Source organism: Micromonas pusilla (genome assembly GCF_000151265.4).
Source record: "Micromonas pusilla CCMP1545 genomic scaffold MICPUCscaffold_2, whole genome shotgun sequence".
NCBI classification, from domain to species: Eukaryota; Viridiplantae; Chlorophyta; class Mamiellophyceae; order Mamiellales; family Mamiellaceae; genus Micromonas; species Micromonas pusilla.
Genome location: NW_003315883.1, coordinates 1,982,806 through 2,010,205, shown reverse-complemented (window position 1 = coordinate 2,010,205; position 27,400 = coordinate 1,982,806). Strand labels below are relative to the sequence as shown.

The window sequence follows — 27,400 nt, the reverse complement described above, 5'->3', positions numbered from 1 at the left end:
TACCATCTAGTAGGTTGCATCATCAAGTAACACTGGCACATCGCGCACGATCTTTGGTCCTGTCGTAAGTGCAAGACCATCTTTATCTGCAGACACAACAATGGTGTCATCTTCTTGAAAAATACCTCGCAATAATTTGTTTGCCATGTTCTGTATGAGTTCAGACTGAATGGCGCGCTTGACAGGACGGGCGCCATACGTAGGATCAAATCCTTTGCGTGCAAGGTAATCAATCGCACTTGGTTGCAAATCCAGTTTCATGCGCTGACCTTCAACACGCTCCACTAACTTGTTACACTGCAACTGAACTATTTCCATTATCTGCGAATGCGAAAGCGGTTCAAAAACGATGAACTCGTCAAGCCTATTAATGAATTCAGGGCGAAAATGTGCGCGGACGTGAGCCATTACTTTATCTTTCATCTCACCGGGTCCACGGCGACCACGCCTGCCTCTATCACCAAATGCTATTTCATCGCTGCCAAGGTTTGAAGTCATAATAATGAGACAGTTGCGGAAGGACACAGTCCGGCCTTGGGTATCTGTCACGTGACCCTCATCAAGCAGTTGCAGTAGAACGTTGAATACATCTACGTGCGCCTTCTCAATCTCGTCAAACAAGACTATTGAATAGGGCTTCTGACGCACAGCATCTGTGAGCATACCGCCCTCATCATAGCCGATGTAACCTGGTGGGGCACCAATGAGACGGGCTACAGAGTGTTTTTCCATGTACTCAGACATATCCAGGCGGATAAGTGCGTTATCGCTATTGAAAAGATAGTTGGCAAGTGCCTTGGCAAGTTCTGTCTTGCCCACGCCGGTGGGACCAAGGAACATAAAAGAGGCCACAGGACCATTCGGATCAGACAAGTCAGCCCGAGATCGCTGGACAGCCTCCGCGACCGAGGTCACGGCATGATCCTGCCCTATGACGCGCTGGTGAAGCTCTGCGTCTAATTGAAGTAATTTGGCTTTCTCTGATGCAACAAGCTTTGCTACTGGGACGCCAGTCCAGCGGCTTACAACCGTAGCGATGTCAACATCTGTAACCTCGTCTTTCGTCATGAGCCCATTTCCTTCGCTGATACTCATGATCTCCTCTTCTGCTTTAGTGCATTCCACCTTGGCCCTGGCAATTATCTCCGAAAGGTGAAGTGTCTCCTTGTCAGCAAGCTTAGCATCTTGCTCAGCCCGAGTAGCTGCAGCTTTTGCCTCTAAAACTTCTGCCTGATTGTCTGTATCCTGGGCCCGCTGCAATGCCACTGTTACCTTCTTCACGTTATCGGCAGCCTGACGCTGCTTCTCGTGAGCATTTACTAGGCGGCGCTCGCTAAAAGAAAGTTCCGCTGTCGCTCGTTTGTACTCACGACTTGCCTTTTTTTCCTTTTCCAAGTCTCTGAGCAATTTCTGCTGTTTGGTGCGTTCCCTGACAAGCTCCTCATTTAGCTCATGCAAGCATGATGCTGCCATTTTGCCGCCTGAACCATGCTTGTGCATATCCTCAATGAGTCTTGCTTTAATCTGATCGCGTTCCTTACAAAGCTGGCTCATTTTACGATCAACTACATCGAGATCTTCAGGCTTGAGGGACTTTTGCATGCGAACAGCAGCTGCCGCTTCATCGAGAAGGTCAATAGCTTTGTCGGGAAGGCAACGACCTTGCACATAGCGCGAGGCAAGCTTCGCAGCGGCAACCACTGCAGATTCGTGTATTTTGATAGAATGATGCGTCTCATATCGTGGTCGCAGTCCACGGAGAACAGACACAGTTTGCGCGATGTCAGGTTCTGCGACAGGGACTTGTTGAAAGCGACGCTCAAGGGCAGCATCTTGTTCTATCGACTTCTTGAACTTCTCGACTGTTGACGCACCAATACACTTCAATAATCCACGTCCAAGTGCTGGTTTCAGTATAGCCGCTCCGTTGTTACCCCCAGGGGGGGGGGGGCACAGGTTGTGGATATCATCAATAAACATAATTATCCCCCCCTTTTGTGAAGCCTCAACGACCTCAGACACAACGATAGAAAGTCGTTCTTCGAACTCGCCTGGCATCTGACATCCTGCGCCGACAGCGCCGAGATCAAGTTCAAGGAGACGTGCACCGAGAAGAGACGTTGGAACGTCACCGGCAACGATTCGCTGCGCCAGGCCTTCAACGATAGCGGTCTTACCGACACCTGGTCGACCTAGCAGGATCGGATTGTTTTTCGTTCGCCGACAAAGTATGTGGACGAGCCGACGGACCTCATCGTCACGGCCGACGAGCGGATCAAGAACACCTTGTTTAGCTTCTTCAGTGACATCTGTGCAAAACCTCTCAAGTGCAGAAAGTTCTTCATCAGGGTCGTCCCCACGGACCCCGAGAGTACCGGTCGTGGTCATGTTCTTAGGAGCAATATCATGCGGAATACCAGTATTCAAAGGTTCACTCGCCTGCGACTGTACTGATGATATGTTCGTCATCTTCGTGTTAATCACAGGTGTGTCGGACTTATCAAATGCCTCTATCAGTTCTGTGGGCTGAATAGTTGAAGCGACACTCTATTCAAGAAGGTAAAAAAACACGGCGTCAGTTATTTGCTTCGTTGTCTTGCGTTCCTCGAGCTAAATTGCGTGCACGTCGCGGATGCCAGTCATCTATATGACGATTAACATGCGGGATCATATAAATTGAATTGAATGTGTGGAACGCCTTGCTGGAGAAGGGAAGGTGCAGGAAGAAGATGGCACGCGTCAGAAGTACCTTAAGTGTGCCCGCGATCGCTCCGCGCACGGTCTTGCTCGATAGCACGAGTACAGCGGCGGTGGTCACACCCGCCGACATCATTAGCGCGACTCGGACTCTTTCAACATCCGAGGTCATTTTATGAAAGAGAAACTTGTTGGTTCCAGCAGCTGAAAAGTGCCGGTCCGTGCCAGCCGCACTTCACCACGAGTACACGTACACTACAACGTGGTGAAGTGCTCCAACGTGGGGAACGTTGTACACGTGTACTCGTAGCCCTATCTACGAACGAAGATACTGTTTCCGCACGTGTATCCGATACCCGGCTACAGTACGTGTACAACGTTGTACGTATACGCACAGTACACGTAACGCGCGTGTACGAAGGCAGGATAATAAAATAAATGTACACTAGCTAGCTATGATAGCTAGTACGAAAGTACTTCCAGAAGTATCATACAGTATAGTTGTACGTTCAGTATGTATGTAGCTATGTACGAAAGTACGGAAATATACTTCCGTACTTCGGAAGTATGACAAAGCGATTCCGCCACCGCGATTGCGCGTTTCCGCGCTCCATTTCGTCGCGAGCGCGCGTGAAAAATATTCCTATCTCAGAAATATATATTGCGCACGATGCGTATGGGAAGCAGTCACGAATACAATTAAAAATATTTATTTATCGAAATCTACCTACACTTACGCAGAGCAGAATGCGGGTTTTCAACCGCGTTAAGCATTTGATCGGCTACTGCGATGAAAATACGCTTTCAAAGTTTTGGTTTGAAAATCCCCGATCGCTTTGATCGGGTCTATATCGGCAGATCTGCCGATATAGATGCGGGTGAAAAACTGCTTTCTGGTCTGCGTAGACCTTTGTCTTCTTTGTCAATGCCCTATCATACCTTCGTACACGTGTACACGTGTACAGTAAGCAAGGTAATATTTCCATAAAGTCTTCCGTACGTGTACATTGGATACAGACTGGATAGATAGTTAGATAGAGTAGTACTTTCGTACTTCCGAATAAAAGTCAATGTATTGTAGTTGTACATGTACGTACACGTACTGTACATGTACTTGGTATCATACTTCCGAAAATAGATAATAGTTGTACTGTATGTTTATTATTATTAGTACAGTAGTTGTACGTGTACACGTACCTTCGTACGAAAGTACTTTCGTACTTTCGTACGAAAGTACTTTCGAAATAAAGTACGAAAGTACGTACGAAAGTATCATACTTCCGTAATATTTTATCTTCGTTCATAGAATACAAGCCGATGAACCGTGTACATATTTTTTTTGAGTGAGACTGATTTGCATACACGAGATTTTGTACATAAAAGCTACGAATCCGAGATTACAGCGCGAGACATTGATTTTTTTGGAAATACGGATATGTACATCGGAAAATACTTCCAGAATATTCTAGCTTGTACAGTACAACTACACGTACACGTACACGTAAAGTGTACCATAATGGTGAGAGTAAATACTATCGTCAGGTTTTCTCCCGAAGTAAGCAACTCTCCTTCCTGCGGACGCGACCAAGCGTTATCCAAAATCAAGCGCAAACTCAAAGCCAACATGAAGCATAACTACGCTGCGCTCTACAAATCAGAATTTGATACTTGTTGCAATGGCTCACTAGAGTTCTGGAAATCAAAGACGAGTATGGACGAACTCGTCGCCGAATGTGCTAATGGGATTCGAGCCGAAACGATGAAAGTAAAAGAAACATCCCAGGAGTGGCGAATCAATCAAGACAAGTACTACGTCGCTTTTGTGGAGCACTCGTCCTTCCCTTTTAGCAACCGACTGGCGCTGAAGCTTGGACGTGTCCACTTCGATTGTCTCGTGATCTTCAAGACCAAGGATGCAAGTGACGAGTTTTTAGAGATGTTTAAAACCTAAGTGGCTTAAGGATTTGGCGTTAAATAAAAATATACTGTAAATACCCAGTATGGTGAGAGCTAAAACCCGCGCGCAACAAGAAAAAACAAAAAAACAAAACGCCTACATTGAGAAATACCGTCAAGACCCTAAATATGTGTTTGAAGAAAACAGGAACAAGATCCTCCGAAGAATTAAGGCTGGTTCGATCCCCCACAAGGAGTCCCTGGCTACATACAAAATAACAATCGAGACCATCAACGACATCCGCAGACGAATGGGGTTATCCCTTCTTGGTCTGCACCTACCGTATTATCAGGAAGTCCAAAGGCAGCAAGAGGGGGGTATGGGTATCCCCGACAACTCTGAGATCTTTGGTGGCTTCGAAGGTGGAGATGAAAATGAGGAGGTTGAGCAATCCGCTCCTCCACCCGCACCCACTTCCGCACCCGCTTCCGCACCCGCTCAAGAAAATCCTTGGGACGCGGTCGCGCGCGCCGCACCCCCCTTGTTCACCGTGGAGGATATTTCACTTTACCTTCAAAAGAACCCAGGAAAAGCCAGTGCCAAGTCGAACAAAGACGCGTCAAACAAAACTCGGGACACCCAATGGGGTCGTCCGAATCCAAGGGGTTTCCTAAACACTGGCAATTTAGGCACTTTACACGTACGACTCACGCACATAACGCGTTGTACACGTACACGACTACACGTACACGTACACGTACAGTGCACGTACTTCCTAAACCCTCAGTCTTTTTGTAATCAGATACACACACACGTACTTCCGGAAGTACTTCCGGAGACTTTCCGGAGTACTTTCGTATCTAGCTTCGTTGGCAAGTTGCGTTGTTGCACAGAGGCCACCACCACTTGCTCGCGTTTTCCTCGTCTGCGAAGTGGTGGTTGTGATCCCGTATTGATTACTTCCTCGGCAGGACTGCCCTAGCTAGTAACTAACAGTAGGCAGCCGAGTAACATCGTCCACCCTCACTTAGTCCATAATGTCCACCCCGCCACCCCGCATTTCCGTAGTCGTTCCCGCGCTAAACGAATCCAAACGTGTGCGCGGAGCGGTTGAGAGTGCGACACGTCTCGGAGGAACGACAGAATCGCAGAAGGAAATGGGTTCAGGGTGTGCCGTCGAGGTCATTGTCGTGGACGGCGGCAGCGAAGATGACACCGCGCTAGAGGCGAAACGCGCGGGAGCTCGTGTTCTTGCGTCAGCACGGGGCAGAGCGACGCAGTGCAACGTTGGCGCGAACGCGGCCACGGGAGAGGTCCTTCTGTTCCTTCACGCGGACTCGACGTTACCCCCATCTTTTAAGAATGACGTCTGGGCTCGGTTCACTGAGCGAGGCGGAGGCGAATGCAGCGCAGAGTGGGGCGCGTTTAGGTTTCGTCTTGGTGACGGTGATGCTGCTGTCTCCGTACCAACACTCGCTCGCATCCGTTTTGGAATCCTTGAATTTCTAGTGAACCTTCGTGCTTCCCTTTTCCACTTTCCTTACGGTGACCAGTGCCTCGTTGTGCGTAAATCAACCTTCGAAGCCGTAGGCGGTTTCCCACCGATGCCATTTTTAGAGGACTATGAGCTAGTTCGGCGACTTCGACGGAAGAGTGCACCCGTGCTTATGAAATCATCCGTCACAACAAGTGTGCGAAGGTGGAACACATTGGGTTTTCTGAGAACGACAGCAATGAATCAGCTTGTTCTACTCGGGTATGCTGTTGGCGTCCCCGTCGAGATTTTGGCGCGATGGTACAGTACAGGGCGAGGAATGGGGGGTTCTGTTTGCAATGAGAAAAAATGAATCAAGGCAGTGCACAAGTGAACCAATGGTCTTAAAGATAGACTAGACCAGTCAGTTCCCTGTATTTGATGGTTCCGCATGCTCAGATGGGTACGGATTTTGTGTTCAAAACCTGCATCAACCGTGCACGCCGACTGTGCAACAATGTTTCCTCAATCTTCATCTGACTCCGAGTCATCTAGCGCCGCGAGCTGCGCTTTCAGTGCAACCTCCTGCGCGCTCAATGTCCCTTTTGCCTCGAAAATCTTACCCGCATCTGCTGTCTTCAATGCCTTCTTCGCGAGACTGTTAACGCCGCCTACAGCCGCGTGTGTCTGTGCTAGTGCGCTGTTATGCGTAGCCATTTCCGCACCAGGTTTCATGCCTTCGCAAAAAAACTTCAAGTCCTCAATAGCCACGCGTTCTTCGAGTATCTTGAACTCTTTGGCGTTGAAAGCAGTCAGGTTTGCCTGTCGATGTGGTTGAGAGTTTTGAGTGAACTCATTACAGTAAGTGGTAGGTCAGAGTTGAACACGGAATTTATTTGCAAACATGGGGTGGCAAGTTCGCAAAAAAATGAGAGTGTCCGAAGTGCAACATACCCACTCAAATGTCTCCGACTCTGTGTTTATCTCATATGTAAGGCAGTGCTCTTGAGTGGTTGGACGATAGTCAGTGATGATGGCGTCAAACCAACCGCCTTCTTCTGGCCAGAATCGTTGGACTTTACGGCATATTAGATTGTCAACCATCATTGATGTCCCTCCCGTGGCAAATCGTTGTTGTTTGGAGAATTGCTTGAGTGTAGAATGTCCGGGTGACTTTTTGGTTGCCAGATTTCCCGCTGGCGAGACAATATGATCCACCCGTGCCTTCTTTGCCGCGTGCATGGCTTGGCGTGATATCCATGCCTCGCTGCGGTTGGTTGTTTGGGCAGTTTATACAGTCAGTTTGACTCACTCTATGTTTCGAGTGGATGGAAAGATTTGGGACGTTAGAGTCGAACCGGACCGTAGGTTTGAGACTCGTTCGTCTTCGGACAGCTTCTCCCTGATGCGCGTATGGTCGTCGTTGCTCACGTTAAGCTCTCTCCGGAGCTTTGTCGCGAGCTCATCGCGATCCTGCGTGCAAAGAAGGAGGGAAGATAGGGGTGACAACCGCGTGCGATTCCGTCGGTAAAGTTTCGTGATCTGCGCAGACACCGCTCAAGCACGTGGATCACGGTGGTTGCTTACCCACGACATGCCCGTGATAGCGGTGGCCTTCATAAACATTGTGTATGCATCGATCTCAATCTTGCGCACTTGCTCGCCTACTCCCATGCCCATCGCGAAAATGTATGTAGGGAGCGGCACCGGCGAGAAAACGCAGGGACTTCGCGCGGTGAGCGGTGGGGGGGAACACGGTTGGCTAAAAGATACGCGGGTGAAAATGGGGAAAGACGAGACTGCACGCAGAAGTGCTCGCCACCCGGTACGTTTGGAGGTGCTTAAGGCCAAGGCACCGGTAACTTCTGGCGGTCGTGCTGTATCTGTCACGTACACGTACACGTAGTGTATGGAGCTCGACAACGGTACGTGACTAGGGCTACGTGTACCTTGCTTGTGGTGTGTATCTGATATGTGTTGTGTACATGTACCAAAATACGAAAGTATTTTCGTACGAAAGTACTTTCGAAAGTACTTTCGAAAGTACTTTGAGTACGAAAGTACGAAAGTACGAAAGTACTTTCGTATTTACGAATGAAGGTACGTATTTATTTAGGGCTATTGTATGTATGTATTTGGAAGTACGGAACAACATTCTTTCGCATGAATATCTATCATATGATACGAAAGTATGATACTTCGTACGGAAGTACGGAAGTACTTCCGTACGAAGTAAGGTAAAAGCGTTTTAGTTGTATTCGAAATGTCGGAAATAGCCCTACCTACGTGTACACGCACGTGTACGTGTACGTGTACGAATGAGGGATAACAGTTCTGATAGACAGATAGAGGCGACAGTATTTAATATCCCTACACGTACACGTACATACTACGTATCCACTGGCTCGCTAGCTAGATATCTACGGAAGTACTTCCGGAAGTATCTTCGAAGGTACGAAAGTACTAGCTAGGGCACTGCTAGGGCCTACTTCCGTAGTTTTAGGGCTATTCTATCTACCTTCGAAGATATCGCGTAGCTAGAATAGATAGCTGGATATGATAGTATGCGTACGTGTACTTCTGGAAGTAACGGGTTTATACACTCGCGTTACACATGTCTTGCCATAAACGTAATAGAGCTCAGTTACTCGTGTATATATAATACATATGGGTAATATGGATGTGATATGAATTTTATAATTTATCATTAATATGATAGTGCACCTCATCTATTTTTTTTGCAAACCTGGTCCTTCTGTCCCCCCCCGGTTGTTGGGGGAGACGGAATGTGCCCGGACTCAACTTCGTTCCGATTTCGTTCTGGGTCGCGGGGGGCCTACTAGAGCACATACGCATTTTCGGAGATAGTACTGGGAAGGACGGAAGGAGATCCGCCCTTGCATTCGTATGGGCATTTCAGTCAGCAAGGGGCGTTCTGGTGAAATTTTTCCTAAGACCGCGCAAGCGCAGACTGAAATACACATATATGTACTATCAGATCAGAATATCATATCTAGCCATATAAAATTGTGTGATATAAAACCTGTCATCAGATTAGTTGTGCTCTCTGAATCATTACATGGTCTACATAATCGATAGAACAGCCGAGTCGACTGCGTCATAGACCAGAGTCTTTCCGCAAGGCACAAATTGTTGCGTGACAAGCTTTATGACTTCCTGGGAGCCGATACCAGCAACCATACTTGCAACAGTTTGGAGCTCGCAACCACCAGAGCGAACGAATTCCACTATCAGGTCATCGAAAAGGCCCAACTTACTCAGCCCAAGCTCACTAAGTATGCCATGCAAGATAATTCTGAGACGAGAAATATCAATCTTCGCCATATCATCCTTCGCTGCACCTAGCAATAGTGCGGTTGGCAATACCGCAACTTCACCTGGTGCTCGTCCATACTTTTCTTTAAACGAGTCAACTGCACGTAGTATCAAATACAGAGCAGCACAGGATTGAGTATCTTCTCCAGCCAGCTGACAAGAAATGTTTTTACTACAGTCAGATTTCCAAGCAGCTTCATCAGCAAGAGTAATCCAGTGGTTCACTTGTAGGTTTGCCGCGTTTCTGCAGAAACTGACAGTATCTTTCAGTGAAAAAGTTTCCCCGCGTTTCCCTGCTCCATGCAAGAAATTACAGATGTGTGCGTGAACCTCCGCGGCATCTACTGCAGCCTTTTCTCGATATACTCGTTGCAGTGCAATATACGATTCTGTTGCAGAAGCCATGTCCGGAATATCACCCCGGAGAGGCATGATGCCACCTGAATCAACAAGAAATGCACGCAAACCTGCGACCTGGAACCAAAAGTTAGGCGTACTAGAGGTCAAATTGTCGACCTCAATTCTTTCAAATAGCTTTTTCACATTTGGTGGGACAGTATGTGGCTTCCACACATGCCGCACAGACTCCAGAGCTTCTCTGAGATTTTCCTCATCGAGTGTGAATTGTGAGGTGCGAATCGAATCCTTGAATGCCTTCTGAGAAATGTGGTCCTCTGGAGACCTTCCTGAATGTTTTGCGCGCCACTGAAGTGCAGCCTGCAGGAGCAGTACCACGTGTGGTACTTGCCTAACCGTTGTGTCGTCAGAAGTAGACAAGTTGAACTGTTGTACAAAACAGCATAGTTCCTGTTGGTAGGTTGGTCCTCAAGAAGTATGACGTGTGAGTGGGATTACGTTTACTGGCGTAAACATTACGCAGAGACGCAGGGAGCACTCCGCTTCATAAGTTAAGAGGCAGCCTTACCGGCCAGGGTTGTGACAGCCGCAGGTCGTGGTCAGATTCTTCAGGTTTTGCATCGAGAACGGTATGCTCTGTCAGCGATAAGCGAATGGTTCCCGTGAGTCCATAAGACTGTAGTGCAACCAGAGGGATTCCAACCTGACGACAGATGACATCAAGTGCGACGAGGTTTCTTAAAGACATCTGAGTGGCTAAAATGACCGTGAAACTCTCAAAAAATGCAGGGTTATTATGTACAATGTCATCCGGAGACTCGTCGACAAAAGAGCCCGCCACAGAAGTATTCAGCTCCTGGAGATTTGCAGCAACAGTGCTAGCCTTACCCCTGCCAAGGTCTGCCTCATTAACCTGAATGATGGTCAACACAGCTTTTGATGTTTTAGAACGATGATCTGCGGCGCAACCTAACTTTCTTGGGTGTTCTTGATAGAATAGCGGTAATATTCGCAAGGAAAAACGGGCCAAAATACGAAATTAGAAGAAAACCAGACCAGAAAGTTGTTGCCCAAATCACTTTCCTCGACTACTGTGTTGTCCACTAATGTATAGGACGCAATGCCAGCCAGAACAAGGTTTTTTATCGTCTCGCTGCCTGTAGGTCCGCAGTTTAGCACACAAACTTTGCACCCCTCTATTTTTCTCTGTCTATGACGAGGGTTTCGTACGAAAAGCTGTGACGATTGACCGAGAGGTTGGTATACACGTGGATTAAAGTGACAGTCAAGACGCGTCAGTTGTGTTTCCCTACCCATGCTCGCCCCAAATACGCAGCTGACGATCATACCGAACATTATTCATGTAGTGCGGATCGTCCATCACGGATTGTCTTCGGGGCTGTGCGCTTTTGGGACTGTAGCGGAGAAATTGTCAGTGCGCGATGGAAAGCTCTCTCGAGGCGTAGGATGCGATGCTACTCTTCGCGTGAGTGTTTCGGCCCGCAAATTGCGCGAGAAGCGGCGCGCAAGCGGCGCTAGGGTCAGCTCTCTTTGAAATTTTGAAAGCAACTCACGAGTCAACGAAATTTCTTCTTCAGTTTTATGTAACTTCGTACAGTACACGTACGTGTACGTGTACGTTGTACAGTACAGTACCTTCATTCATTCGAATTTATTCGTTCATTCTGGCTAAAAAGTAAGTTGTAAAATATCTGTGTGTAGCTGTGTACAACTACTGCACGTGTACAGTACACGTGTATGTGTACACGCACGTGCGTGTAGTCCTGGTTTATGCTCCGATAATAAATTAAATTTCCCGTGCCAAAAGTATGTAGGCCCTACTTCCGTACGAAATTTGTAGTGAACATACAGTAGGGACTCAGTAGGGCTACTGTACATGAACTTATTTTATTAGATTTATACACGGACAAATAGTTGTTTTACAAGAGCATACGTTGTTTTAGTATTAGTAAATATGATATAAATGTTTCATGATAGAAAACTTTAGTAAATAAACACATATATAATATTATTTATATATAATATCATAATATTGTGTGTAAAAGTTGCTTATTACAATAAATGATAAGTTGTATAAAGTTGCGTTTAATAATAATAAGTTATTGCTTAAGTTATGATAGATGCTTATAATAAAGCAACTTATACATATATTAATATGATACTGTATATCCATGTTTTATGCTTGCTTGCTTTTATATTATCTTCGTATTATACAGTATACTGTATAAAACATAAGTTGCCTAAAAGCAACGAACTTACATAAGTTGTTACTGTACATATTTTATTAAACCTTCTTCGTACTTTCGTACTACATATTATTACCTTCGAAGGTATCATACATAGGGCTAGTTACATACTATTATGCTTGTTTTTTTATTATCATGATCGATATTGTACGTGTACACGTACTCCGGAAGTTCCAGTGCTCTTCCACTAACTTGTACGAAAGTACTTTCGTACCTTCTATAAACGTGTAAGCGGCGTCGCCACGCCCGAACTAGCGATGGAGAACATACGCGTGATGCCGGACGAGAGTGATCTCGCGTCTTTGTTCGATACAAATGACGGGGGTAACACTTTTACGGACAGCGAGCTTCATGAACTCCTAGGCATTGTTGAAAGCACAAGTTACGCAGCGACGGCCTCTGATCGTGAGTCACTTACCCCCAATCCACGCGGCGCTTTGTAGGCCCCCAACGAACCGTTTCTCTACTTATTTGTGATACTCGATCGCGTGCCAACCATCGGCATATCACTAACATGTCTCCTATCTCTTCGTCCTTCATGACACTTCGCAGTTGTAGGCAGTCTAAATCACGTTGACCTAGGCTTTGCGAGTGTCCCCCAGAACGTAGCTGGAGTGACCAGTAAGCCGAGCCTCGAACAGTCTCACATTTCAACGCTGGCTCCTATTGTCTCACAGGACCAAATGACCATCTCCAACCAGGGGGGGGGTCGACCTGCAGGGAAAGTGAACGTGGCTGGCGCCGTCAGTGGAGATACAAAAGGAAGTGGTGGGGCTCAACACGTGAAAGAAGCACTCAATACTGCCGTGGAGTTTGGAGTAAACGGGTTAGCCCGTGCGCACTTCGTCTCCACCACGAGTCTCCAGTTTCAGCCTTCAACGCGTTACATTTCATACACCAGTGATTCAGAGAGAGTTGAAAAAACGCTGAATTCGAGTAAACAGGACAAGGTTGTGAACCCATTGATTGAAAAGAATTTATCGTCGAAACCGACAGTGCGTTCCTCTGTTTCGCCTGTTCGAGGTGATGCAAGTGATGGATACGGTACGAGAGTTTCCCACGGTGCATCAGAGAAGCAGCGTCGCGACCGGATAAACGCGATGATCGATGAACTGCGATGTCTCGTTCCTGCTGGCGGTGAGGAGCAGGATGCAGCTCAGGGGGAAGATAGAAGAAGGTCGAAATTCTCAGTTCTGCAGGACACGATAAATTTGATAAGGACATTGACTGTGACGGTCGAGAAACAGCGAAGACGAATAGCAAAATTAAGCAGCAGTGGTGGTGGCGATTTCGGCGTCGATTTTCAACCTGAACACGTCCCACACACGCGCACGTCATCCCCTTCCACTGACTCTATGCATACCAAAGACGGCATGATAAAATTCAGTGTCGACCTGAGAAATGATAATTGTTACATAAAATTTCACACCATTGACCGTCGTGGTTTACTTCCAGACCTGATGTCTGCACTTCACGAACTCCCTATGGACATCACCCGCGCAAACATCACAACGAAAGTGGACGACGCTGGGCGAATGTGGGTGACCGACATATTCGAGCTGAAAATTGGGGGTATAAGAGGGGGTTTGCCACGGATTTGCAGCGGCGAGGTGAAGCGGCGACTGCGAAACGCGCTTGTGGCGTCAACTAGAGCGTTCGAGGGTGAAGATGGCAGCGGGAGTAAAAAGCGGAAAGAAAACGATAACGGGGGGGGTTGAGAGGTTCTGAACTATCGATCACTGTTACCCTCTGGAGGATTAACTGACGAATTATAATTGTTATTGAATTTGAGTGAATGAGATTATAACAATACTGATCAAGAATATGGTCACAAAGTGAGGTATAATAACAATCAGAGCGTTCAGACGACGCCGTCGAGTCATCATCCGCCCGTCTTTCTATGCTTTTCTTGTGCTCTTCTCGCCTAAACAATTTGAATCAACCAGCGCAATCGAACTCCTCACCCTCATGCTCGAGTTCTTCAGTCAGCTCGTTGACGACGTGGAGTAGCGTCGTAAACTGTTTTTTCCTGAGCTTTAACACCTTAATATTGGATTCGCTGGCTTCCTCAAGCTCTCGTATCGAGCCTCGGAGTGTCGCGTTTGCCGCCTCGGTCGTTTCTCGTCGCGGGTATCTAACACACAGCCGGCGAAGGCCTTCGTATTCTTCCTTATGCTGCCGTTCGAGCCGCGCCCCATCGAGTGCGTTTTTCAGTGCTTCGATGTCCCCTTTTGCATTTGAGATTGACGTGCGGACGTTACCGTGATCAACCCTGTAGGCGTCCATCTCTCCCGAATTCGCGCTCACAACAGACGTAGTCCTTGCCATCGCCAGATCAAAATTCACCGAATCTTTTAGGAAGGCTTCTTTTTGTGCGTCGTTCGCCATCTTGTCCTCTCTACCCCCAGAGGCCAGTGCGTCGAAGTAAACTACGTATTTTTTCAATAGCTTTTTCAGGGGCGGATCAGCTCCTGGCCTCGCCGTCGCCGTCTGCGTCCTCAGCCGGCTGCGAATGAAATTTTCATCGTCCTTATTAACTGTTAAGCGCTCCATCACGATTGAAGGGCTTTATAAAGAATCTCGCAAGCAAGAGGTAGGGTTGCGTAGCATTAGTTACGTACCAGGGGTTATAACTTACTAAAATTTCGACACTAAAGTAAATACAAGACTGCCGGAAAAAAAGGTAAATAAATAAATATTTCAAGGTACCGCAGTTTTAACTCACAATCGACGGTCTAATTTCGCTCGACCCGCAAAAGTCTTCGCCTTTCGAAAAACTAAGTAAACTTTTACTTACTCATTATTTATTTACTATCATATTAAAAGTTATCCCCTGTTACGTACCGAACGAGATACGGAAGTACGAACCTTCGAAGATACAATATCTATCTCATCAGTTAAGTTGTCACTCATCATATTATTTAAAATACCCATATCATAAACAACTTTATGCAGGCTTATCCCTAAATATGGATTGCCTACGTGTACTACATATGATAGGGCTATGAATATTAGGGCCTACGTGTACTTCCGGATATTTATCATACATAAATATGTAGGATCGACTTATTGTACACATACATGTAGCAGTCATGTAGCCCTACACGTAGAGCTATCTGACCTGGCCTCTAGATGTTACCACCGGAAATTTGATTCACTGCCCGACTACGCAAGATATACGGTGTACAGACCGCACGGCAACCATATGAACATTCGATATTCATGAAGCCTTTCAATTTAACATACGTCCGGTTCGTCACGATTTCCCTCCCCTTGCGAACGTCGGCTGAATCCCTGAACCCGACTCCCACGTCACAGCTACCCACCCGACGACGTAGTGGGCTCACTCATGGCAGTCGCATCGCTCGTTCCGATTGCCGGTATACTTGCCACCTCCGGCGTTTTTTTCGCAAGACGGGAGCTGTGGGACATTCTAACGCTTGCAGGCACGCTCTTCTGTGAAGTCGTTGCTCAAATATTAAAGTGGTGGGCAAAGGACCCACGTCCAAGCTCGTGTGCTGTGGTAGATTTTTGTGGCACGTACGGCATGCCATCCAGTCACGCACAACTAGCTGCGTTTTCCGCAACGATAAACTCACTTCACCTTTACCGTAGACTCCGAGGCTGTAGACTGAGGGGGGATGAGACCTCAATAACGACACTGCACTTACAAAGGCTGGATCCTCTCGTCATTGCTTCAGTTTCATCGTCGTGGCCCGTTGCCTTTGTGGTTGCTGTGAGTAGAGTCCATTTAGGATACCACTCGTTTGAGCAGGTATGCGTTGGGTTTGCTATAGGATTTGGACTGGGCATTGTTTGGCACGCTGCGAGCTGTGTTATTGCAGCAGCAGCCAAGGAGGGGTTGGAGTGCAGAGTGGTGTCCAACAAAAACTTTTGCAGTGTACTGTGGACAAAAGCAGTGGAGTTCCTGAACCTCAGAGATTCGTCGCTTGTCTCCAATCCATTAGAATTTCAGCGACAGTTGTTCGTGCAGTATGCAGAGAGACGAGTTGTGGTAGAGTGAGCTTATTAGGCTTTTGGAAACGACCAGCCAAACTGCGAAGGTCGTTCTGTATGAGCAAATAGCTTGAAGTCATGGACGACACCGCTTTCTTCGCCGAGGAGGCCGCACAAGTTGCCGCAACTTCTCGCTTAGGTGTTCCTCGCGATAGGGGAAGGCCGAAGAAGAAGTCCTGCAAAAGTGAAAGAGGAAACGACCACGACTTATGGTGTTCGGGCTGTAGAAACAACAGAGTGTGCCGACTCTTTGCTACAAACAACGTATTGGTCGCGCCCATACTTTCAAACGATGGCTCATCATCATCAGCGCCTCCGCCGGCCCGGCCTTTATCATCGACGGAAGAAGAGCCGGGCGCGCTCTCGGCGTCGAGGTTGCTAAAGATACGTGTACGGGAGGGACTACACGGTGGGCAGCAGTGAAACGTACTCGAAGTAAAAGTTTCAGTGATATTTATAGTCCAGGTGGAAAGCTTATACGTGACCAGAGCAAGACAGCCGCAAAAGTGCGCGCGCGACGCCGAGTAGATGCGAATCAGAGAGCGCTCGATGAAACAAACGCCTATCGCGCTGCTTCCTGTCACAGTCGGTAATAACTTAAAAGTTGCTCTTAGGTAGTCCTCCACATAATTCGCAAAAAAACGTACAGTACTCGTGAGTAAAAGTGTACGTGTACTCTGGGTCACGAAAAACATGTACAAAAGTGTACGCGCGAGCACCCGCGCGCGAAACACTGCTTCTCCGCGCGCGATGCGCGTCTGCGCGCGGAACTTCGCACGACTACAGTTCTAAGGGATGCGCACAATGCTATGCCGGGGTTTTTCGACTTTCGCGCGCGTCGCGAAGAAATCGCAGATCTTGCCCGAAATCACGAATCGCGACGATCGCGTACCCCTCTCGCGGCAGAGAGCATGGACGCGAAATCCCCGGCGCAGGAAGTTCGGCGTTGATGCCTGGAACGCGATGGTGCAAAAAAAAATCCGTCGCGATCTCATTCGAGGAAGGAGTAGTGTGCCATCATCCTTGAAGTGTTTCGCGCGCGGTTGCTCGCGCTTACACTTTTGTAGCCCTACAGTACACGTGTACGTGTACGTGTTTTTATCACGTGTGCGTTTTTATGCTGGTTTTTTTCGAATTACGTAGAGGACTACTGTACACGTACAGTACAACTACCTGCTGCTGCTGAATACGTATGATAGTCATGCTAGCCCTAAATGTTTTACTTGAAAATAGAAACTTTCGTACGAAAGTAGGGCTACAAATATTTCGTACAACTACTTCCGTATCATAAAACTCTTCCGTACGTACAAATGCTACCTTCGTACGAAAGTACAACTACTTTCGAAAGTACGAAAGTACATACGAAAGTACTTTCGTACTACAATGAGTATTTTTAATACATGCACGAAAATACATGAACTTTATGAAGGTAAATCTATTTATCTACAGTACTGTATCTTCGTAATAAAGTACACGTACTGTAGCCCTACATACGTGTACGTACACGTACAGTACAGTACGTGTACAGTATTCCGATAAATTAAATGTACAGTATGATACTTGATAAAATTATCTTCTTCGATATTACACGTAGGGCTACGTGTACACGTACACGTACGTGTACTGTACAATTTGCTATTATCAATGCCCTACTGTACACGAATAAACGTGTACGTGCACAACGTTGTACAGTAGGGCTAGTGAGTGGCTAGTGTACTTCCGGAAATAGCTAGAATTTTATTTCCGGAAATGATGATACGCGCGTTAGACTACGTGTACACTAGTTGTACACGTACACATACAACGGTTTACAGTACAGCTGTACACGTACACGTACACGTAAGACTCACGTAAGGTTTATCGACTTCAGACTCTATGGTGCCCTCAAATTCTTCCCATATTCTCCTCGAAACGCTATTATTTCTTTTTCTCGCGGCGGTAACTCGACAAACTCTTGTGGCTACTCATTGTAGGAGAATGGTCTGATCATCTTTTTTTGGACGTCAAATTGTTCTTTTAAGAGTCCATGTGTTCGCGACTGTACCAACTTACTAAAACGAAACGAAATGCGAAATACTTTCTGCTTCAAATCGGCAGGACAACAAAGACGCGGGGGTCAGGTTACGATATGGAAGTCAAATCATATTCGAGTGCGATCACTGTACCGAGTGTACCGAAGCCCCGTGCAATTAAGGGTTGTCCAGCACCATAGTACGAAGCAGCCAGCAAATGGAGTGGAGACGCTGTGGGAACTAAAAAAAAACACTGGTGACACAGAGCTCCCTCTTATTCAGCAGACTATTGCCAATTTTCTCGAGTTTCCTTCGATTCCTCTGGGAACTTATGTATCGAACCATTCCTCCGCACTGCATCGTTTAGACCCTCGCTTGAAGCAGGCATGGCTTGCTACGATGCTGCTGCTACCTCAAAGGGGCTCACTTGCAGAAAAAAGCACTGTTTGTTTGGTACTAGCTTTCTCGACAGCAGCAGCACTTCCATATCGAGTATGGCGCCCACAACTAAGCGTGGTAACAAAGGTTTGCTCGCTGATTTTCTTCATTGCTGTTCTCGGATCCGAAAGCGTCATTCCATTGGTTGGTCCTCGCGAACCATCCGCTTTTTATGAGGGCTTACTGGACATTCCAACTTTTAAAAACTGCTACTACAATACTTTGTTCCACTTTGGCCCACTTCAGATCTCACAGAGGAACTTCAGTCTCGCGATGAGCGCATCTTGTATTGCTTTCACGGCTCTGCAGTCTGCGCAGCTGAGTTTGTGCACCACCACACCTGAGGGCATGATTTGGGCGCTTCGTTGGTATCTTAAACCTCTGCTTTTGATAGGAGTCCCAGTTGATGGAATCGTTTTCACTTTACTATTCTCGATGCGGTTCACAACAACAGTGTTCGATGAGATCAGGAACATATGCTTGGGACTTGTTTCGCGCAGAATTGAGTGGCATGGGTTAAACTTAACTGCTTGCGTAGCTCTTTTTGGCTCGATCTTGTTGCAAACTCTCAACACTTTGTTTTTAACCTCGGCAGCAGTCTCAGAAGCCCTCTGTGCGAGAGGTTTTGACAGTTCTTCTGGACACGAGTTCTCGAATTCTTTGTCAGCTTCACCTTCACGTGCTTTCGACTGCACTGCGTTGCTGGCGCTCTCAACATTTGTTACGTATTTCTTAAAGTTTTGAAATGATTTTAGGTAGATTTCCAGCTTAAATACATGAAGTTCAGCACGATGTTATATTGAGGGGGTTAAAAGCTTCAAAAAATCTCGCAAAGACAGCTAATGAGTTTGACCAAAGAATATCTACGAAGCACTTTACTCAGTTTAACTGCACTTCAAGTCAGTGCTCTCACGTTGAGCACAAAAGAACGCGACTTTTGGGGAAAGCTTCGGGTTTAGGCTGGTGGCAGGGGACGAACCAAACAAGCAAATGCCACATCATTTACATGAAGGATTATCAGATCGCGGACACGAGTATCATCGGCATTTTCTTGCCGTCATTCCTATATTTGCCAGACAAAATGTTAGCGTGTCAAAAGAGTAATAGGTGGAATTTTCCATACAACTTCGAGGGATCTGAATTGCAGTATTCAGGAATGTATGTTATTAGTAACTCGAGGTAGAGTTAAATATCGGTAGTATCGAATAATCGTTTTGAAGAACAGACGCAATATGTGTATATACGCTGAAGCATATTACACGTCACAAGGCACGCCATACCATCAGAAACAAAAGACCTCTAGGTCGTAGATGTCTTTGTGCTAGTGCAAGCATCTGTCCTCTTTTGTGTGGCGAAGGTATGCAGTTCAGTACCTGGGAAATAATGTTTAGCAGGAGAAGAGCGAGTTGTTCAAGTGTTATCATTCCATAGACATCACAACTGCGTTATAATCGCCTCCAGGAACTATATCAAAGAAATCACATTGTTCTATCTGTGGGTGTTGTGCCTGCATAAAGTACGGCCGTTGTTGAGTAAAATATCTGAAGAATTATCTGAGATAAACAGCTTACTTTAATGTCTATTGCGCGGACGGATAACCAGGGAACAGATAAGAGCTGCGTGTTCACTGCTCCAACTTCAAGTACTTCAAGAGGGCTCTGACTCTTCTTTGGGCGAAGTCCCAATTTTGTTATGATCGAAAACACCCATTTGCAAGTACGGTGCCTGCCTGTGGTCAAGAGTGAGGCCTCCTGATATGCCTGTCTTCCACCAATTATGGAGAGTTCATGATCTAGCTCATGCTGCTCGCCCCTAACTGGGTAATTGTTTATATGTTGCCGACCACCACGACGCCTGGCAATGTCTAGCTCACGTTGAATCCTATGAAACTCGGACGTTGTTTGTCTCGCGCGCTTTAGGGACTTCGAGTGAGAGGGAACGTTCACAAAACGAGCACAATAGGTCAAAATGACATTGCTACCTAGTGGGTTTGAGATTGTCATGACTTGATTCGTGGTTCCAACATAATGTCGGCATTTTATTGAAAAGGTGCACGGAACCCTCCTTCGTAGGTGTAAGACATGACCTACCATCAAAGGTTGAAGGAGAGGTTTTGGTTTCAGTTTCCTGCGCTTCAGCCGTTGTCTACTCATCAGCTCAAAATGTTGGAGCAATAGATGAATAATGTATATTGTTGTTTAGTGTCCGTCGAGAAATTGCGTAGAGAAATTTCCGAAAGTACTTGCTGGCCTACACTTAATAGACAACATCATGACGAAGTTTTAAATGTGCGAAGTTTTAAATTGATAAACGCCGCGACGGCGCGTGGGCGCGCGCAAAAGTACGATTTTTGAGATAATAAATACGCACACAAAATTCGTACTTTTGGCACGGGAAATTTAATTAGCGGAGCGTGACCTCAGTACGAAATTGATGCTGAATACGCATACAAATGGCAAAAAAGTACTTTCGTACTTTCGAAAGTACTTTCGTACGAAAGTACGAAAGTACGAAAGTACGAAAGTACAGTTGTACTTGTACGAAAGTACGAAAGTACTTTCGTACGAAAGTACTTTCGTACGAAAGTACTTTCGTACGAAGGTACTTTCGAAAGTATCATAGGGCTAGGCCTACTTTCGAAAGTACTTTCGTACTTTCGTACGCGCCCACGCGCCGTCGCTGGGCGGATTGATTTGAAACTTCGTCACGATGTTGTCCATAGGTCGCCGATGCCCTCTCAAAGTTCCGCGAGTTTTAGAGGCCTAGAAGGCGGTTTTAGGACCTCTCAGCGACATTCTTTTAAGAAGGTCCTTAGGTGTCCGAAAACCGTCTTCCAGGCCTCTAAAACTCGCGAAACTTTCGACATGTTCTTGAAAGAAGAGATGAAAGAGGCGTGGGCGATAGTGGAAAATGCTTCAATATCATGATATTACAGCCCGTCCAGGCGTTGTGGCACGATGAAGCAAATTCTTAAAGAGCTGATCCTCGACGCGAAACACTACTCCTTCCTCGAATGAGATCTAAACGGATTTTCTTTTGCACCATCGCGTTCCGGGCTTCAACGCCGAACTTCCTACGCCGGGGATTTTGCGTTCTTGCTCTCTGCCGCGAGTGGGGTACGCGATCGTCGCGAAGCGCGATTTCGGGCAAGATCTGCGATTTCTTCGCGACGCGCGCGAAAGTCAAAAAACCCCGCCGTAGCATTGTGCGCATGCCTTAGAACTGGCATCACGCAAAGTTTCGCGCGCAGACGTGCATCGCGCGCGGAGGAGTAGTGTTTCGCGCGCGGGTGCTCGCGCGTACACTTTTGTACGTGTTTTTTGTCACGAGTACGTTTTTTAGGTGGCTTTTGTCGAATTACGTAGAGGACTATTCTATACCTAAGCAGCTCGTCTACACGTACAGTACACGTACTGTAGCCCTACTAGCCCTACGTGTACACTACGTGTATTCCACTCTCTGCTCCGGAGGGGGGTAAATTTGAAGCCGGCAAAAATTTTGACACCTTGCAGATCTCCCGCCCTCGCAGGCATCTTTAAAAGTTCTGTTTTGGTGTTGTCGCCTGTGTTGGCCTTTAACCGCGAAAGAAACGACAACGAAGGGCACTGCGTGGTAGCCCTCGACCCTGGGATAGTCTCGGCATGATGGGCGGGTCTCCTGTGCCACCTGACGCTCTAACCACGTTGCGTTCTCTACGCCGCTCTCGTGAGTCGGCACCCAACCCACGCGAGGACGGCGTTTTCGTCAGCGAACTTTTCACCCCGCCCCAACGCGTTTGCGCACGGCGCCGAGGGTTATCTGCGCCCTGGTATGAAGTTGCCAGTCAGATTCGCCACCTTTCTCAAAACAACATCAATGGTCGTGATAGTTTACTGCCGTATCCCCCTGAGACTACAAATGTTTTGCGCGGACGCCTTTGTACTGCCAAACAAGCCTTCACTGCACTACGCTCTTTATTGCTTGTCGTCGTCATCTGCGACTTGTCTCACAGAGCCGAATCTTCGTTTCAAATAGATGCGGTTACTGATGAATCGCCGCTGCTGTATGCTGGCATGGGAACGTTTTATTCGAAAGTGAATGATGCGTGCGGCCTGTGCAACGGGGACACGACGACATGTCAGGGGTGTGACAGGATTCCGAATTCTGATTTACTATTTGATGCTTGTGGACAGTGCTTGAACCGTTACAAAATCTCGGATAAATTTAATGAAACTTGTGTGCACTGTGTAAGCATTGGTGGTGATACCGCGACAAATCATGTTCATGATCATCAGCTCTTTGATGACTGCAGTGTTTGTCGCGAGCCTACTGGGTCTATTTTCTCACGTGAAGGAATTCCAGATGAGCACTCTGCTGGTTGTATCGGCTGTGATGGCCTGCCGAACTCTGGCGGCGAGGTGGATGCGTGTGGTGTCTGCGGCGGCCATAACTGCCCACTGTACGCCCCTGATACGCATAGCTGGTGTTGCGACTGTGGTGGCGTGCCCTTTGGCTATCATATCATTAACTTCTGCTGCGAGTGTGTAGACCGAGTGGAGCACTGGGCTGATCTATCGAATGGAATGTACCATGGCCCACCATTAAAACATTCGCTCGCTGAGTACTTCTGGGCTTCTGGTCGTTCAGCTATCTGGAATGGAAAATCCGAGCTGAACAGGTTCATCGAAAGCGAATCTGTTCTAAAAAGCTCTTTTAACAGGAGCAACACTGTGTACTCTTCTTTCCAAGGTGCACTCGATCACTTTAACGTTGGTTGGCAAATGATTAGAGATCTGGCATCAGATGACAACAGCGCATGTTACACTGAGTTGTATTCACTCAATATACGTTCGAACCCACGAGATATTTGTGGCCTTTGCGGTGGAGACAATCATACCTGTTTGGGTTGCGGCTCTTCTGTTTCAACGGTCGTCGGCAGACCCATCCCAGACGGTGGCTTGCTAACTGATGACTGTGGTGTCTGTGGTGGAGACAACTCTGCAATTGATGAATGTGGGTTATGCTTCGGAGGTAACGAGACGTGCACCGGTTGTGACGGTGTACCCAATAGTGGTAAAACCCTGGACGATTGCTTTGGCTCTGATGATGTCCGATACCTCAATTTCATAGGCCAGAACGGCGAGGTCGGCAGCGGTTGTAGCAGTCCAGATGATTTCAAAGAAGCTTGTGACAGAGGAATGGGAGGTTGCTGTGGTTGCGACGGTGTGCCAAATAGTGGAAAGATTATGGATGGTTGTGATGCGTGCCAAGATAACAGGGATAATGGGGCTCAACCTCTTATGAACGCTTCGTGTAGTGGTTGTGATGGGGTGAGATATTCTGAACGCACATATGATGCTTGTTGTATTTGCGGAGGTGATAATAATCATACCTCGCAGTGCTACCTTGATGTCCTAGTAGATGGAAAGGATTCAAAAGTCCCTTTTGACCCGTACACGATGGACTACCATACATACTTCACAAGCGAGGGTCAGGCTTTGTTCGACAAGTGCGGGGAGTGTCAAGGTTGGGGTTACAATGGATCCACGTGTATTGGTTGTGATGGGATACATGGATCTGGACTGACCACCGATGGATGTGGCGTTTGTGGTGGAGATTGTTCCACGTGTCGTGCATTTGATAATGGATTCCCATATGATTGCAGCAGTCCTGGAAGAGGTTGGACTGGGATGGATCGATGGTGTGTTTTTGTTCGTACGAACGGAGCAGTCACCGTTGATGCATGGACAGAATGGACTGTACTTCCTAATGGAACAGATGCCGATGGGGTTCACGCGATTAGCGAAACCTGGTATGAAGCTGTGAATATGCCTGGTGCATCGACCTTTATAGAACGTGCAAAGGGGGAATGTCGCATGTTTTTAGAGCCATCGCCGCCTCTGAGTACACGCAAGAAACGCGAGTGGGTGGTAAAAGTTCTCGGTAAAGAAGAAGGCCCATATACATTGACTGAACTCGAAAGTGGTAGCATTCCCGTTTTAGACACAACGACCGGTGAGAAAGTGTCTACTCCACTTTTGCCAACGACGCTGGTAGCAAAAATTGCTACTGAACATCTACAGCAGTCGATATCCTATGGGTTGACAAGCCAATATCCTTCCCGTGTTAAGTTCTGGCAAGAGAGAACGAAAGGGAAGATCGTCAGGAGTCCAGCCGAAACTGGAATATTAAATACTGTATTGGTTGATGGTTTTTCTACCAAATTGAAGTTCGAGGGCATTTTCTTGCCTGTGGCTTCAATGCCGGATATGGAGCACATCATTTATCCGTATTGCACAGGGTCTTCGTGGAGAGGAGATAAACACAGGTTACATGGCAAAAAGATACCGGGGAACTACCTTGGTATTCTCACGACGGAAGAAATTGTTGATGAAGTTGGGTTGTTAAATGGAACTTGGAACCCGCTGAGCCAGTACATTTATGACGTCTCTACAGGTTGGATTGACCAAAAGTGCACCTGCTCGTCCACATGGGAATACGAGAGTGCACCGATACCTCCGACATGTTTAAAAGCATGGTTCCCGTGGTCAGTCTGGTTGGAAGGTCAGTGGCACAACTCCTCAATTACAAACAACGTTGCCGAGAGCTTTGCAGTCAATCAGGTGCGATCATGGTCAGGCGGTGGCTGGCGCGTATCGGGTGGATGGTGGATGCAAGACTATGGTGGCGGCGGTGCTCGTCAGTATGATAGCTACCGTGCAAATGTGTATAATGCTTACGGGCAGGATGGGGATCATGGATACGGCCAGCTGCGAGGACCGTTCAGAATAGACGCAACTGGTATATTATCGGTAAAAACAGTATCGCCCTCTTTCAGTGATCTCGATGGCACAACTCAACATAATAAATGTTATTCAGCTGCGCGTATTTCGCAGCCGCAGCGTAATTCTTCGGGTGCAGTATGGAGTGATCACCGGGAAAATGTGACAGGAGGGTGGAAAAGTTCTTTTGTTTTCATTGTGTCAAGCCGAGCTGAGCAATGCACAAGTGTCCAAACTGTGTCTCGCTCTTTTACTAACGCAATACACACACACTCCCATGGTTCATGTTCACCGGTTGGTGGAGACGGTTTTGCATTTGTTATTCGCGACGATACAAGTACAAGACCGACATCCTCTGACGTGGGCACAAAAGGGCCTGGCTTGGGATACCAAGGTTTGCGCCACAGCCTTGCAGTGGAGTTTGACACTTGGCACAATCACCTCCACGCAGAGCCTTATGAACCGCACGTTGCAGTGCACACTAACGGTCCTAACCCAAACCAAGCGCACCACGAAGCTCATCTTTGTTCCACTATTGACTTGCCTTCTTTCACTGACGGATTGGAACATGAAGCAGTCATCACATACACTCCTGACGTAACCTGGGAAGCTATTGCAAGCTCACTTGAATCTGGATCATTCACTGGCGCCTCAAGCCATCTGTCACATTTTATAGGCGAGCGTCCAGGACTCTTTAACATTTACGTGGATAATATGGAGTTACCACTTTTGTCAGTGCCTCTAACCATCGACACGGTTCTTCGCTCCGAGACAAAAAGTGCATGGGTTGGCTTTACCAGTGGGACAGGGGATACATGGCAGGTCATTGATGTGATCTCTTGGAACTTTACCTCCTTTTCATAATAGTGAAATGTGCTTTTAACCATTATTCCCACTCGCATGTCTTCTGTAGTACCTTCAAGGTATATGAAGTACTTCCGGAAGTACTTCTGGAAGGACCTACTTGAGATAGATCGAGGAGAAGGATATGTTTCCAAGGAGGGCGTATCAATAGACTAGACTATATATTTACTACAAAATACGCGCAGTGGCCCTTTCTATATCAAGTGCGTTTCTTTGTCGTCCTATGATCGGCCTATGAGCTGCATGAAAGTATTGTATGCACTTTCGATGTCAAACAAAAGCTGGCGCACCTCATCCTCGTGAAGCCTGTCACTAGCTCGCATTTGTTCAAGCTGATCAAACCACCGTTGAAGTAAAGCCCTGCCAGTGAAGTCAGCTGGAAGTTGTGGTACTTTGTAGAGGCTCTGAATAAGATCAAAAAGAATAGGGGAGACTTGATCTTTTGCAGCCATATTCAGTTTGAGCGTGTCCATTGCACCTATGAAGTGATGAACACTCTCAGCAACGCTCACTGCTGAGTCACGGTCACCGCAGCGACTTACGCGGTGCTCGATCGTCGCTGGAAAACCCACGTGGAGGCGATGCCGAGCTGATGTACATTTCAGCGAATACGTGGCCGTGTGAAACGGTCAAGACAAATTGAAACAACACTCAGCCATACGAACTAGTTCAGGAACAGCGAAGTCGCGAAAAATCGCCCTGGGCACTTGTGTCGCATCACCCGATTCGAAGGGTACCACTCCGACAACAGCACTCTGACAACTCAAATAATGTAAATTTCATTATAAGCACTGCAAAAAAATGCCAGGCACCTAAAATCAACGATGGTTGCCCCACATGAATTGATGTAAGTCTGGCACTATGTCTGCACAGGAGCTACGAAAAGTCTTGTACTTTGTGATGAGTTCCGCACAAGCCGCTTCATAGCGGTCGCTGTCTGCTGCACTACTCACGTATGCCTTTTCGAGCTTATCGACGGTTTTGATCAGCGCAAAAAGGTTCGCAAAAGTATCTGCGGCGATAACATTAGAAAGGACACACGCCGGCTTCGAGGAGTTACAAGAAGTCAATAAAGACTTTCATACCGAACAATTTTCTCTCACTCTTATTGGACAAAAACCTCCTTTCTTCCTGTTGAACTGGTTCCATTGGACGGAAGAATTGCAAAGAGCAGAGAGGAGACGGATGTTCTCTGATCAGAGCCTGCACTGAGCCAACTTTATAGCGATTTGATTAGAAGTCTGTACTCCCGCCTTATCCCCGTGATAAGCGTGAACTGA

General features: G+C 47.1%; 12 protein-coding genes across 12 annotated transcripts; 6 read left to right on the top strand and 6 right to left on the bottom strand.

Moving 5' to 3' along the window:
* Positions 1–6: 6 nt before the first annotated feature.
* On the bottom strand, positions 7–2,920 carry MICPUCDRAFT_65129 (uncharacterized protein; the record flags this gene model as incomplete). The annotated part of the gene is made up of 2 exons (XM_003056147.1): positions 2,750–2,920; positions 7–2,547 (listed from the first exon to the last, which is right to left on the bottom strand). The coding sequence occupies exons 1-2, from the start codon at positions 2,867–2,869 to the stop codon at positions 7–9; spliced, it is 2,661 nt and encodes an 886-aa protein (XP_003056193.1). The 5' UTR covers positions 2,870–2,920.
* A 1,730-nt stretch (positions 2,921–4,650) lies between these two features.
* On the top strand, positions 4,651–5,576 carry MICPUCDRAFT_65128 (uncharacterized protein; the record flags this gene model as incomplete). Its single annotated transcript, XM_003056546.1, is given in 2 exon segments — positions 4,651–4,920; positions 4,936–5,576. The coding sequence occupies 2 exon segments, from the start codon at positions 4,698–4,700 to the stop codon at positions 5,574–5,576; spliced, it is 864 nt and encodes a 287-aa protein (XP_003056592.1). The 5' UTR covers positions 4,651–4,697.
* On the top strand, positions 5,537–6,449 carry MICPUCDRAFT_49491 (glycosyltransferase family 2 protein). Its single transcript, XM_003056545.1, has one exon. It carries the CDS (start codon positions 5,632–5,634, stop codon positions 6,439–6,441), a length of 810 nt encoding a protein of 269 aa, XP_003056591.1. The 5' UTR covers positions 5,537–5,631; the 3' UTR covers positions 6,442–6,449.
* Positions 6,450–7,748, bottom strand: MICPUCDRAFT_55767 (uncharacterized protein; the record flags this gene model as incomplete). Its single annotated transcript, XM_003056146.1, has 4 exons — positions 6,450–6,890; positions 7,023–7,335; positions 7,432–7,541; positions 7,656–7,748. The coding sequence occupies 4 exons, from the start codon at positions 7,746–7,748 to the stop codon at positions 6,594–6,596; spliced, it is 813 nt and encodes a 270-aa protein (XP_003056192.1). The 3' UTR covers positions 6,450–6,593.
* A 1,004-nt stretch (positions 7,749–8,752) lies between these two features.
* Positions 8,753–11,352, bottom strand: MICPUCDRAFT_49490 (uncharacterized protein). The gene is made up of 5 exons (XM_003056145.1): positions 11,336–11,352; positions 11,075–11,176; positions 10,818–10,971; positions 10,330–10,674; positions 8,753–10,211 (listed from the first exon to the last, which is right to left on the bottom strand). The coding sequence occupies exons 2-5, from the start codon at positions 11,140–11,142 to the stop codon at positions 9,153–9,155; spliced, it is 1,626 nt and encodes a 541-aa protein (XP_003056191.1). The 5' UTR covers positions 11,143–11,176; positions 11,336–11,352; the 3' UTR covers positions 8,753–9,152.
* Positions 11,353–12,260: 908 nt separating this feature from the next.
* MICPUCDRAFT_55764 (uncharacterized protein) lies at positions 12,261–13,746 on the top strand (the record flags this gene model as incomplete). The annotated part of the gene is made up of 1 exon (XM_003056544.1): positions 12,261–13,746. Exon 1 carries the CDS (start codon positions 12,712–12,714, stop codon positions 13,744–13,746), a length of 1,035 nt encoding a protein of 344 aa, XP_003056590.1. The 5' UTR covers positions 12,261–12,711.
* A 247-nt stretch (positions 13,747–13,993) lies between these two features.
* Positions 13,994–14,560, bottom strand: MICPUCDRAFT_7177 (uncharacterized protein; the record flags this gene model as incomplete). The annotated part of the gene is made up of 1 exon (XM_003056144.1): positions 13,994–14,560. A coding segment is annotated over one exon (567 nt), but the record flags the coding sequence as incomplete, so codon positions are not given.
* A 659-nt stretch (positions 14,561–15,219) lies between these two features.
* MICPUCDRAFT_31954 (uncharacterized protein) lies at positions 15,220–16,705 on the top strand. Its single transcript, XM_003056543.1, has 2 exons — positions 15,220–15,279; positions 15,347–16,705. The coding sequence occupies exons 1-2, from the start codon at positions 15,251–15,253 to the stop codon at positions 16,050–16,052; spliced, it is 735 nt and encodes a 244-aa protein (XP_003056589.1). The 5' UTR covers positions 15,220–15,250; the 3' UTR covers positions 16,053–16,705.
* Positions 16,706–18,375: 1,670 nt separating this feature from the next.
* On the top strand, positions 18,376–19,206 carry MICPUCDRAFT_4259 (ATP-binding cassette superfamily; the record flags this gene model as incomplete). The annotated part of the gene is made up of 1 exon (XM_003056542.1): positions 18,376–19,206. A coding segment is annotated over one exon (831 nt), but the record flags the coding sequence as incomplete, so codon positions are not given.
* Positions 19,188–20,648, bottom strand: MICPUCDRAFT_55760 (uncharacterized protein; the record flags this gene model as incomplete). The annotated part of the gene is made up of 2 exons (XM_003056143.1): positions 19,188–19,935; positions 19,978–20,648. The coding sequence occupies 2 exons, from the start codon at positions 20,646–20,648 to the stop codon at positions 19,758–19,760; spliced, it is 849 nt and encodes a 282-aa protein (XP_003056189.1). The 3' UTR covers positions 19,188–19,757.
* Positions 20,649–22,139: 1,491 nt separating this feature from the next.
* Positions 22,140–26,173, top strand: MICPUCDRAFT_55759 (lectin domain-containing protein; the record flags this gene model as incomplete). Its single annotated transcript, XM_003056541.1, has 1 exon — positions 22,140–26,173. The coding sequence occupies one exon, from the start codon at positions 22,140–22,142 to the stop codon at positions 26,118–26,120; it is 3,981 nt and encodes a 1,326-aa protein (XP_003056587.1). The 3' UTR covers positions 26,121–26,173.
* A 93-nt stretch (positions 26,174–26,266) lies between these two features.
* MICPUCDRAFT_55758 (uncharacterized protein) lies at positions 26,267–27,400 on the bottom strand. The gene is made up of 3 exons (XM_003056142.1): positions 27,206–27,400; positions 26,944–27,132; positions 26,267–26,709 (listed from the first exon to the last, which is right to left on the bottom strand). Exons 1-3 carry the CDS (start codon positions 27,267–27,269, stop codon positions 26,342–26,344), a joined length of 621 nt encoding a protein of 206 aa, XP_003056188.1. The 5' UTR covers positions 27,270–27,400; the 3' UTR covers positions 26,267–26,341.